General features: G+C 39.5%; 1 protein-coding gene across 1 annotated transcript in view; it reads left to right on the top strand.

Annotated features, from left to right (window-relative positions):
• pde9aa (phosphodiesterase 9aa) overlaps positions 1-12,580 on the top strand; it is a 46,262-nt gene that overhangs the window by 18,491 nt on the left and 15,191 nt on the right. The window contains exons 4-6 of the mRNA XM_042494655.1: positions 3,054-3,097; positions 8,293-8,347; positions 10,921-10,991. Coding sequence (XP_042350589.1) covers positions 3,054-3,097; positions 8,293-8,347; positions 10,921-10,991 — 170 coding nt within the window. The remainder of the gene's footprint in view (positions 1-3,053; positions 3,098-8,292; positions 8,348-10,920; positions 10,992-12,580) is intronic.

Here is a 12,580-nt window from a genome sequence, read left to right as displayed (position 1 = left end):
AAACTGTGCATGGAAACATACTGAGTGTGAGAAACAAGATAGAACAGAGAACCAGAAGCAGAAATGGTGACTTTGCTTTTTGTATCTTGCATGTTTCTCTGTGTTCACTGGAATCACAGAGTGCACATCCTGCTGGGGATAATGATGCATGTCTACAAATGCCATTAAGGCGAGACGAGACTGATTCGCAGGGTGCGCCTACCCAGTATGCCTTGCAGGAAAACCCACACCTACTCTGCCTGTGATTGCTGATAGCTCTCCAAATGTTCCAGGTGCTAAGTGCTAACATTAGCCTAGCTATGATGCTAAACAGCACTATGAAGTAGACAGGCCTGACTCATGTTTATGTTATGCAAAAGTAAGTTAGTAATGTGAATGACAGAAGCAAAACTGGAGCAAAAAATAGATTATTTAGTAATCTGTTGTTGAGATTACATCACCAATATTTAGTAAAATTAGTCAGTCAGTCAGTCATTTTCTGTAACCGCTTGTCCTTGTTTTCTCTCTTTTTAAAGATTATTTTTTGGACTTTTTGCCTTCATTGAAAAGGTAGGTTAAGTGTGAATGGGAGGAAGCGAGGGGTAAACATGTAGCAAAGAGCCACAGGTTGGAGTTGAACCCACGGCCCCTGTGTCAAAATCTCAGCCTTTGTACAAGGGGCCCCCGCTCTACTAGTGAGCTGATGGGCATCCCATTCGAAAAAATCTTAACGTTTTTTTGTTAAAAACCTATAAACCTTAATCAAGTTTTCTTTGTGCATCGTGCACTTTGATTGGCTGTTAAACACTACAGGAAACAATAATGTCACCGCTAAAATTAGACAACAAATTACTCTCTTTGTTGCAGTTACACAAATGAAACTGACAGTAAAAAATGAATCAAACGTTTTCTAAAAATCAGGTTTTTGCAGTTGAGCCCTCAGCCCTTGAAATGATTGGGCAGTGGCAGGCAGTACTAAGTATTATGATTAGTTTATTTCTGATTACACATGGTAGATAACATCCACTTGGCAATGAATGTGGATGTTGCTTACTGTAACACTCAACAGTATTACTGAAGAGCTTTTTTGTGAGTTGCCGTGCAGTTGTGTGTTCATTTTTTTCATTTTACATATTTCCATGTTTTTGTATTTATTAGAAGCCACCATTTGTCCTGGCAAGAGATGTATCTATCAGACAAAACTGTACATAAACACATGCAGTAACATAAATTGGTGTACAGCAACATAACAGCATCTCCTCCTAGATTGTTTTTCATATCTAACAAATTAGCGCACCGAGAATGACGTCACGTTACATACTTATCGTAAAGTTATGTAAGTTAGGTTGAGTGGCGCCCTCACAAATGTTCTGTAAGGGTGACGGTGGGGCCTTTGAAAATTTCTATAGTTAATCACAATTAATTGCAATTTCTTGCATATTGATATGATAAAGAAATCCTTAAATCATTGTCTTGATTGGGAATCAAATGACAGCAAAAAAAACCTGCATGAGACGAGCATAAAGTGGGCATATCAGTAAAGGGGAGACTCATGGGTACCCACAGAACCCATTTTCATTCAGATATCTTGAGGTCAGAGGTCAAGGCACCTCTGAGAAATGGCTATGTTGTTTTGCCATTGCCAAAATTTAGCCCAACTTTGGAGCGTTATTTTACCTCCTTACCTAGAAGCTATGGTTGGTTGACAGTGGTTGATATCACTGAGTTCGTCAGGTCTTCTAGTGTCATATGATACCTTTATCATCACTCTAACTTTAAAACTTAGCCAGGTGAAGCCTCTTATAGATGAGAATGTCAGTCAGCAATTAACGTGATTAAAAATAATGAATGTGTTAATTATGGACCTTAATCACATCGTGATTAAGGTGTTAACACTGACAGTGCTAGTAAACATGTCCTGATGTTGTCAGTTTCATTTTTTCTTTTTTGGAAGACTTAGGCTGCTCAGCTCACCTGTTAGATGGGGAACGGTTGTTGCAGCAGGTGGCTGAAATGCTGATATTCACATTTCTCACATTAGCAACTTGCATGTAGTTGTTTATGTCTTGAACCACTGGACAGGTTCAAGACGATGTGATGCCTGCACCTAAACACACTGTACCACACTACTGCTTTTATTTTCAAGTATAAAGTGTTGATGGTGAGGGAAACATTTTAAAAAGGAAATCTTTATGAAGGCCCCAGAGATCATGAATCATCTCTGGGAGTGACCTAAATTAACATCACATGACATGATCATATTTATCATAGGAGAAGACAACAGCAATTGTCATTTTCAGTCTGTATTTATATCGATGTTTACATCAGAGTGAGAAGATGTGAGGTTGAAAACTGCTGCATTATTGTCCATTAAATCTATAAACTGTGAAGCAGTAACAGCATCTTTATTTATTAACCCCGTCTTATCCAGAGATGACACATCCAGTTTCATTTGTACAATGGAATTTTCCAAAGCTGCTGTTTGGTAATTCACAATGACCTTCAGAGGCTTGTCCAGTGCTGTCTAAATTTTCCATTTTTCCCAGAACAAAAAGGTGGACTGAGCAGCAGTCTCTCCCATGTTTCTTCCAACATGCACTCCGAGAGCTGTCAGTGGAGCGAGGAAATGGAATGACCCTTCAACCTAAATGATGGCAATTGCCCTGGACTTGTTAGACAAAACACTCAATACACTCCACTCACAACCTTATGCGAATTCACACACATCCACAGACACACGATGATAAGGGAGGACACTGTGTTTGTGTGTGTGTGTGTGTGTGTGTGTGTGTGTGTGTACGTGTGTGTGAGTGCGTGTACGCTTGTGTTCATGGTTGCTATCTTATCTTAGGGTAAAATCTGAAAGCTTTTATTTGACAAACATCATCTGAGTGTTGTTAATCTTTCTTTGTAAACAGGGTGTGTGTGTGTGTGTGTGTCTGCCTTACCACTTGAATTAGTTAGCGGGAGGAAGAGTACAGCGTGTCAGCTCAGAGGAAGGATGGAGAATTTCTTTCAGCTTCATACCTCCTCTGCTCTGCACTAACCTGCCTGTGTGTCTTGTTGTGTTGAAGGTCGCCGTACAGAGTGGTGCCTGTGACTGGAGGACAGCTCGCTGGTGAGTTCCAGGGAATACACACACACACAAATTCACTCAGATAGAGCCATTAAAGGCATATTATGCAGGATTTTCCTCAAAAACAATGTACCGACTCACACAGCAGTAATCCCTCCCAGTCCTCACAATGAGCCACTCAGTGTGTATCTGCACACATTCTGCTCTCTGCCTGGACTTTCTGATTTTGCTGTGTTTGGGACATTCCTGGCCACAGCACACAGGTGAGATTGGGCTTTATAAAAAGGTAGTGACCAGCAGCCAGATGCATGAAACTCTGTGTAGATTCACATCTAAAACTGTGTGTATGCACAAAGGCAGAAATAGGCATACACATTCTTTTTTGTCAGAATTATAAAGCCGTGCGCACTCCCTGATTCTGTTTTCTAAATCTTGATCATTGTGGTGCAGGGTGCATGTGCACTAGCCTTATTTCCAAACCCACAGTTTGCCATAAATGGGTTTAGAAACACCCTTGAACACTCAGTTGCATATTGATACTTGTGCTGCCCAAAACAATGCTAAAAACAATGTTATGCATCTTTCAATTAATATTCTTTCCTTATCATATCACCCACAGTGATCTCAGTTAAAATCATGTGTATGCCTGGTAGCCCTGTACCTGACTCAGAATTATGCCAGTCGAATCAGATTTGGCAGTTCAATATTTGATGATTCTACTTTTTTCTATAAAAAGTTTGAAAGTTCAAACGGGTTTCATTGCGATATGTAGACGACATGATTACATTTGCGGCATTCACGTCATTTAGTTAACAAGCTAACAGTGCTAATAGCAAATTGAAAACATTTTTTGCGGACAATAGAAACAAAAAAAAAGCCAGACACTGTGTCGTAATAAGTTGCTGTGAGCTGTAAATTCACCACCTCTAAGCAGAAGATCTCTCCTTATCTCTCATCTGTGTCGCTGCCTGCCTGTGTGCTACTACGAATACCAAAGAGTGCTCACTCCGTAGCAAAATGTGAAGGCCAAAACCTCCCCTGAAGCACAGTACACTGAGTATGAAAAAAAGTGGGGAAGCCCTAAAACATGAAGACTGTGAGGTGTGCATATTCTCACTGCACACCAGCTAATGTGTGGGAAAGCCATATGCATGTTTTTCATGCATACACATTGTTTATGCATCTGACTCCTGGTGCCTGGCTGTAAGCAACACGCATTCAAGAGGAAAATAGGAAATCCACAGACACAGAAAAAAAAGCAAACATAGCAAGGCAAAACATCAGGTGACAAAGCTGGGATTGATTTTTCTCTTTTTTATAAACACTTACACTTCCTGCATAGTAGACCTTTAATTAAGTACTCTGATCTGCTCTGAAGAAACCCCAGAAACCTGCGCTCTCCTAAATCTGCAACCACCAGGTATTAACAGGGAGTATTAACCAAAATCCATTTGAACTCGTCTTAAACGCCTTTTCCTTTTGTGGCCCACGCACGCACGCACGCACGCACGCACGCACGCACGCATGCACGCACACACACACACACAAACACATGGGAAAAGATCTATAAAAAGCTTCTGATCTCATAACAACTTCACTTCAGTAGTTCAAAGCCATATAACTGGTTTTATAGAGACTTAACATCACATCAGCGACAGTGCTGGGCTCAGATTCCTAAGATACCCCCTAAAACTCTGCTGTAGACTTCACAGAGTACGTGCACACAAATTTAAGTTGAGGCTAGCTAGGGTCATACTCGATTAGGCCGTTTATATGGACTACCATCCTTGTCCCAGTATACAAGCAGCAGGGGAGAATCCATTTATAGACAGAGATATGTCCAGCTCCACCTTTCAGCTAGTTGCTATTGGACCTTTTTCTGGTGACCTTTTATGTCACAAACCAAATAAGTTAGCAAGTGGCAACAGGTTGCATGTTGAACGGTGACAACACGGATACCTTTTTGGTTTTAGTCAGATTAGCAAAATAGTGACTTTTTCTAACATCATGTAAACATACTAATTAACTCCTGCGTTGTTCCTCACTCATCTCACAACAGCCCTCTTCACGTGACACACATTACTGACTGACAGAGACGGGTTTCATTTCACACATGTAAAAGACCGAAGAAGTTAATAACTGTTGGGTAAAATGATCCTTCCTGTCACTGTGTGTGTGACAGGCCCAGCAGCAGGATCACAAACACCGAAATGGCATTCATCCTCTGAAAATTTTTTTTCTCTGAATACCAAAATGAAAACTGAAAAGCTACTAATAAACTAATAGTCAAATATTTGGGTCCAGCCCTAGTAAACATATGATATATTAGGCTCCATTTCTGCCAGGTTAATAACAGGAAATGGAGCAGCATGTTCGTCAGCTCTATTTGGTATTAATGTTGTAACAGAACAGTAGCATTGCTGTACAGAGTGCACAGTGATCTGTGCAGCATGACCCCGCAGCAAGGCCAGGTCAAACTGTACCCAGAGCAGAACAAAGACTTCAGATAGAGAACAGATGGCGGTGAGAGCAGAAAAGAGAAGCCATCACATACAGTGATGCATTCTTCTTTTGACAATCTCCACACAAAGTCCTATACACAGAAACAGGCGACTGCCTCCAGTTTCAACCTCTGAACATTTAACTCCTGTTAAAATTCAGACACAAATTGAGCATTGTCACAACACTCTGTCCTCTCATTGCACTGCTGCTTCACAGGAGAGAACACTAGATAAACTAGATCATAATAATTTTGTCCTGCTGCCACTTTCTCCAAAAGACTTGTTTTATTGTCCGGATGTAAATGTATTCAGTGGGCCTCATACTGCAACAATCTCTAATATGTCTCATATTTTTTTGTCAAGAGAAAAAATAAGAGATATCAACTATCGATAGATGCACCAAACATTCTTAACTATGCAAATGTGCTCTGACACACCTATTAGCACAGGTAACATCCCCTTAACAGTATATATATGGGCAGCTGTGCAAAGTGCTGTGTGCAAAGACTCTGAAACATGCCTAAAAAATGGGATGCCACCAAAAAAGGCTGTAAGAAGTAGAGGAGCTGCTGCAGTGGTGAGATAGACGCACTGTTGAGTAAACTTTGGCTAAACATTGTAAACAGTAGATTTTACAGAGTGTCAGTAACGGTGTTACAGGAAAACCAAAAACCCAGCACCGACAAGGCATTTATGATGCTGTAAATGATGTTTCAGCGGTGGAGGAAGTATTCAGATCATTTACTGTTGCAAAAGTACTAAAACCATATTGTAAAAATAATGAAAATGTCAATTAAGTAAAAGTATGTGAGTACAACTAGGGAAATGTGTTAAAATTTGTAATAAAAAACAAAATATAAATTCATTTTATCAATCAAAATAAAGAAATAAATTAAAACTGATGATTCATAAATTCTACAATCAAGTGATTATAATTACTTTAACACAGAATTATCAGAATTTGATTATATGATATACATGCATTTATTCAATATTTCTACAATATAAAACTTGTGTTTCCTCCATTAGACAAACAATTTGTGAACTCAACCTCTTGTGAAATGTTCTCTTAAAGGAGCAGTATCTAGCATTTAGTGGCATCTTTTGGTAAGGATTGCAGATTGCAAGCAGTTGAAACGTGCCAAGCGTAAAGTTCTGCTCAGGATTCATTCAGTGTTTATTGTACAGGAAGTTTTTATCGGGAGCAGAACCTGCAGAGGTCTCTTCCTGTCCAACTTGCTGTTTGGCACATTGCCGATGGGCCATTAGCCTAGCACCTGCTAATGTGTGCTCACCTTTTTTTCTCTGATAACTTAAGATCCAGATGTTCAGGTAGTTTTAATCAGGAGCTGAGGTTACCCATAGAGGTCTCTTCCTCTACAATTCAAAAGACCCATCGGTCAAAAACACTGAACAAACCATGTTAAAGAGAAATCAATGTTGTTGACGCTGACGGTGCTCATCATGGAGGGGCTGCTAACTCAGGTAACCGACGAAAAATCGTAAAAACTGTAGAAATATGGCAGTGCAACATGTCTATCTCCACAGACAAGGGCCCGCTCCCTATGTAACTAAAAATGGCCGGAAAAAAAAAAAAAAAAACTAGGAAAGAAATTCCGTACAATGCCATTTGTAATTATTATGATTATATATTTAAAATCATGTCATAGAAAAACCATTGATGTTTTAAAATTCTTTTCATGTCATTTCCTTGTTTGCTTTTTTGTGTTTTACTTTTCTTTTTCTGTGTTCAAATTTGTAGGTAATTTTCTTGTAATTTTAACTAATTCCTTGCCAATATTTTGTGTAATTTCCTGTAAAGTTACTCATTCCTTTCTTCCTTTGTTCTTGAAAGGAATCAGGCCAATTTGCTCGGGTTTCAAAAGGTTAAACCAGTAATCCTCATTAAAACATATTAACTTTGGGACTATTTCAAACATGTTTGTGTAGAGAAATAATTCAGGATGTTATTGTGTGAGAGTGACGATCCAGTCCGTTTAGTCACTCCAGCTGAAGCGGCTTAATTAATCACAGAGAGGAATTTTTTAACAACAGCCTGCAGTGACCTCTGACCCCCCATGAAACATGGAATGTGAGAGACACAATGTACAAACTACTACAGACCGACAATATCTTTTTTTTTTTTTTTTTTTACAATTTCTTATAGCTGTTAGTTTATTGGCCCATAGTGTTGAACTTTGCCCACTACGATGGAGCTTTGAGCCTATGGCAGGGCTTTGTTTGTGAATGTAGCCTGTTCTCAGTGTGTGGGAAGAGGAATCAGAAGTGGCTTGTTAAGACATCAAGCTGTCAGCCGCTTCAGCACATACTCTGCTGCTCATGGTGAGATTAGAGGGAGGGGGCACATTTTATTTATCTTCTCTGCGCTCACTCCTCTGCCTCTGCCATCTGTTGCTTTGGCCATCAGATGTCCTCTGATTGACTTCATAACCTCAGCATGGATTTATGTCTGTGTGTGTGTGTGTGTGTCCGCATGTGTGCATGAGTGTGAGTAAGTATGTTAAACTGGTGATGCACAGTACTTCTGGTAGCTGTTGTGTTTTTATTGGAATATTCTGCCCCAGTGGATTCAAATGTTTACCTTAGACTCCTCTGTATTCATGTGTGTGTGTATGTGTGTGTCTCAGCAGTCCTACAGTCTGTTTACAGTGTAAATGTGCATGTGTGTGTGGGTGTGTGTATATTAACACGGCTCCACGCTTGCTCTCTCCTCAGATAAAGAGGAACTCTTTCAGAATGTACTGACGCAAGTAGCAGAGCAGTTTTCAAGGTAAGAAGCCGGCTCACTGTGTTCTTCACTGTTAACTTGTTCTACTGCAGCAGCTACTGCAATGTGGATATTTTCTGTTTGTTTGTTTTTTAATTCATGAATCAAAATCATTTTGTGGCTTTCTATTACTCTCTATTACATTATCTCCTCTTTTCATCAGGTTGCTAATTCTTTTGAGCTGTTTCTAGAGTGCTGTCCATGTTTGGTGTCAGGAAAGAACCTTGAGACAGACTGACAAAAACAAGCTTGTTTTGTAACTTAATGATAATGTAAGATGGAGGACTGTGGCCATGTTAACGAAAAAAAAAATCATCTGATTTGGAGAATGAAGTCATAATATTCTGAGAACAAATTCATAAATTTCGAGAGAAAAATAGTAATATTATGAGAAGAAACAAGAATAAAGTTGTAATATAACAAGATTAAATTTATGAGAAAAAAGATTAAGACAGATTAAGACTGGTAGTACTAAGAAAGCAACAAAGTATGAATAAATTATCAGAGGTGACAATGCACCAATGTATTTTATAATCCCAAGAGGCGGGAGCTCTGCAGCAATCCTCTTATGAGTTATTTCACTTGGCAGCTCCAACCTGTGAATGTGACTGTTGAATGTTGTGGAGCTGCTGTCTCTCTTAATGAGTTCATTCCTATCTGCCTCTGGGCTTTGTCTTTGCACCTCTCACTAATCCTCCCCACTGACTCCAGATGTGATTTCACTGCACCGACTCCTCAGCTATCATATCATGTTTGTTTTTTTTTGGTTTTTTTTCTGGAATCATGTGTCCTGTACAGGGAGGTCTACTGGGTGACACTGGTGCTGATAGTCTCACTGGTCCACAGGAGCAGATTGGACAGGAGTCCACTGCTGCAGCAGGACATTAGACCGTTGGTGCAGTGTTGGAGCATTAATAGGCACACAGGATAAGAAGTTGTGTAATACGGTCTGATAGATAGATAGATAGATTTCTCGGTAGATACAGCTGCAGTGAGGGCACTGCTAGATAATGACAACTGAGTGTAGGGCTGCAATAATTATATCTGTTATTGATTAATCAACTAATTAATTGTGATTTTTAATTTCTTATCTTATCTGAACAACAATAAAAAAAATATTTTTAAAAAAGAATTCAGTTTGGGACACAGATTCTAAATCCTGGAACCTAAAAATGACTTTCATTTCTATACCTTTGCACTGTTGATAGCTGAAACCAGAGGCATTATGTATTTGGGCTGTCTGTCCCATTCTCGTGAGCATGATATTTTAAAAAAATGCCTTGAGAGAATTTTCAAATTTGGCACAAACATCCCCTTGGACTCAACAATCTGATTAGATTTGGGTGGTCAAAGGTCAAGATTAGTGTGACCTAATCTGTTTAATTCTTGTGAACGTAATATCTCAAGAACACCTTCAGGGAAATTTGTCGAATTTAGCACAAACGGCCCCTTTGACTCAACGCTTAATTTATTAGATTCTGGTGTTTGTAGATCAAAGGTCAAGGTCAATGTGACATAGCATCTATCTCATTCTTGTAAATGCTATATCTCAAAAATGTTTAGAGGGAATTTCTTCAGATTTGCCAAAAATGTCCACTTGGACAAATCATTGAACTGATTAGATTTAGGTGGTCATACTGTGACTTTCTTTTTGTGTCTCATTATTGTAAACAAGCTATCTCATGAACACACTGAGGGAAATTTTTCAAATTTGACACAAATATTCACTTGGACTCAATAATGAATTAATTAGATTTTGATTGTCAAAGGTCAAGGTCATTGTGACCTTGCATCTGTCTCATTCTCATGAATGCAATATGTCCAGATAACAGAGGGAATTTCTTCAAATTTGACACTTGTCTACTTGGACTTATTAATAAACTGACTAAAGGCCAAGGTCAATGTGACTCAAAAAAGATGTTTTTGGCCATAACTCAAAAATTAATGTGCTTATTGTGACAAACTTTCACACAAATGTCTATTAGGATACAAAGATGAAATGATGGTATGTTGTATCCAAAAGGTCAAAGGTCAACTTGACTGTGCCATCATGATGTTCTGCAAAAACACTTTTCTGGCCATTACTCAGCATTATATCTAAGGAACAGAAGGGGGAACTTTGGTCAGATACTGAATCTGTGACACTGGTCTGTAAACTTGCTGACTGTAGAGATCTTCTGTGCTGTCAGGGGAAGATGTGTGTGAAGCATCCATGTTTTCACAGACATGATGTAAACTGTAAGAGACAGCTGACTGGTGCACAGAGGCATACAACCACGGGGCAGTTTATCTATTTATTTCATAGATTACCTGAAACAATCAGTTAATAATGGAAGCTGCTGATTTCCTGCTGAAAAGGTTAAGTGAATTTATCTTCAAACCACTGCACTTCTGTGGCATGTCACAGTCGGTTTGGTTTGCAGCTATGCTCTAAATACAAGTTAGAGCAGCAAAGTGTAAACAAACGTTAAGATTTATCATTGGCACAGAGACAGATGTCAGATGCAGATCCTTTATCTTTGTTAACTCATTCCTCCTCCTCTGTCTCTCTGCCACCTGCGCCCACCTGTCCGCAGGGCGTTCAAGATCAACGAGCTGAAGACCGAGGTCACCAATCGTCTCAGCATGTTGGAGAAAAGAGTAGAGTGTAAGTCTGTTCCCACCACCCAGTCATATGTACATACCTCTGTCATCAGCTGATCTGCTAACTAACAGGAAACACCTTCCCCACAAAAAGTAACACAGTTTAAGCCAAGGAGGAGCTTTCATAATATCTCATCTCAGTGTTGCACCCAGCCTTAAACATCTACTTCTTACCCAAAGGCTTTTGAAAATTCAAGGTTTTAAAAAAAGCATTTGTTAATTTCTTAATTTCCAGTCAAGTTATTTCAAAAACTTGAATGAATCTGATTTAATTCATAAACTGTCTGGCTGAAGTGATGAACCAGTGCTTTATCTTACTCTCATCTGTTTAGAAAAGCAGCAATTTGATTACGCTCATCAAATGATGTTACTGTTGTGTATTAGTGAAGAATCTACATGCTGGCAGCTGTGTCGTCAATGTCTTAGTTCAGTGTGGTACCATAATAGCATTTAGCATTTGTGAATAAGCTCTAAAGATGAAGTAGAGTTTGGGCTGATGGGAATGGCGTTAGTCGTGGAGGTAGTTAAACCTAAAGCAAAGGAAACCAAGACCACCTAGTTGCAGACCCACAGGACTCCATTAGCACACGTGCAGTAAGATCCGTGCAAACACATTCACAGGAGAGGTCTCAGCACTTAACTGGAAATCAAATTAAATTATAAACTTTTTTCCTATAAAAAAATTGAATAGGCTATGCCGAAATTGAAAACCCTGAATTCATATATTTATATAGAGAAAGAATAAGACACACTTTAAACCAATGAAACACTTTATCAAATGACAATAGGATTCAAACAAGTAATGGCATGAGTAAGTGCATTTACACAAGTACTGTAATGAAGTCTTTAAATGAAATAGTCCAGTCATCTAGTTGTGTGTTAAACCACTCAGTGACCTCGTCGCACTCAATAAAGCACAGCCTTCTCCTCCGTTTTTACACCCATCAGCTCACTTCTTTCTGTTCCTCTTCTTCATGTTGGATGCTAACTTGCAAATGGCAGCTACATTTGCCTGATTTTCACCAAATGATAATTCCAGCAACAAAAAAACCCAAAACACTCCACAGAACTCCAAAAACTTACTTTAAGTACTCTCAAAATTTACTCAGTTACCACTCTCTTTTTTCTTCTCTCTTGTCTCTATTTTCTTCTACCACCATCTTCTGCTGCTTAGAACATGTGATTTCCTGTCAACTGCGAACTCTTGTACATGCTCCTGCAGAGATACCTATTGCACATGCGCTTGCAGACCCCCGCTGAATCTGCAGCCAGATGCCAAAGAAACGGAGCTGCTGCTTTTAGAGTTGTTAGAAGACCAGTAATGTCTCCACAAGACCTGGTGGTTGAGATGTTTCAGTCTGGTCCATAGACTGTAAAGAAAAATAGACGACGTGTCTCCACGTCCTCTCACTGTGACAGAAAATATCCCGGATGCAGGCGTTGCCATCTTGCAAGGGTGATGTCACTGAGAACCAGAGACTGCGCAGTAGCGATGGTGGGGGAGTTCCCGCCAAAACACCCGTCCAACCAATCGCAAGCAGCTATATTGAATGCGAGCGCAGGGATTGGCTGTCAAAGCTGTCAATCATGGTG

The sequence above is a fragment of the Plectropomus leopardus genome, chromosome 10, assembly GCF_008729295.1.
Source record: "Plectropomus leopardus isolate mb chromosome 10, YSFRI_Pleo_2.0, whole genome shotgun sequence".
Classification (NCBI taxonomy): Eukaryota; Metazoa; Chordata; class Actinopteri; order Perciformes; family Serranidae; genus Plectropomus; species Plectropomus leopardus.
The sequence above is the reverse complement of the archived record's forward strand: the minus strand, read 5'-3'. Positions and strand labels throughout refer to the sequence as shown.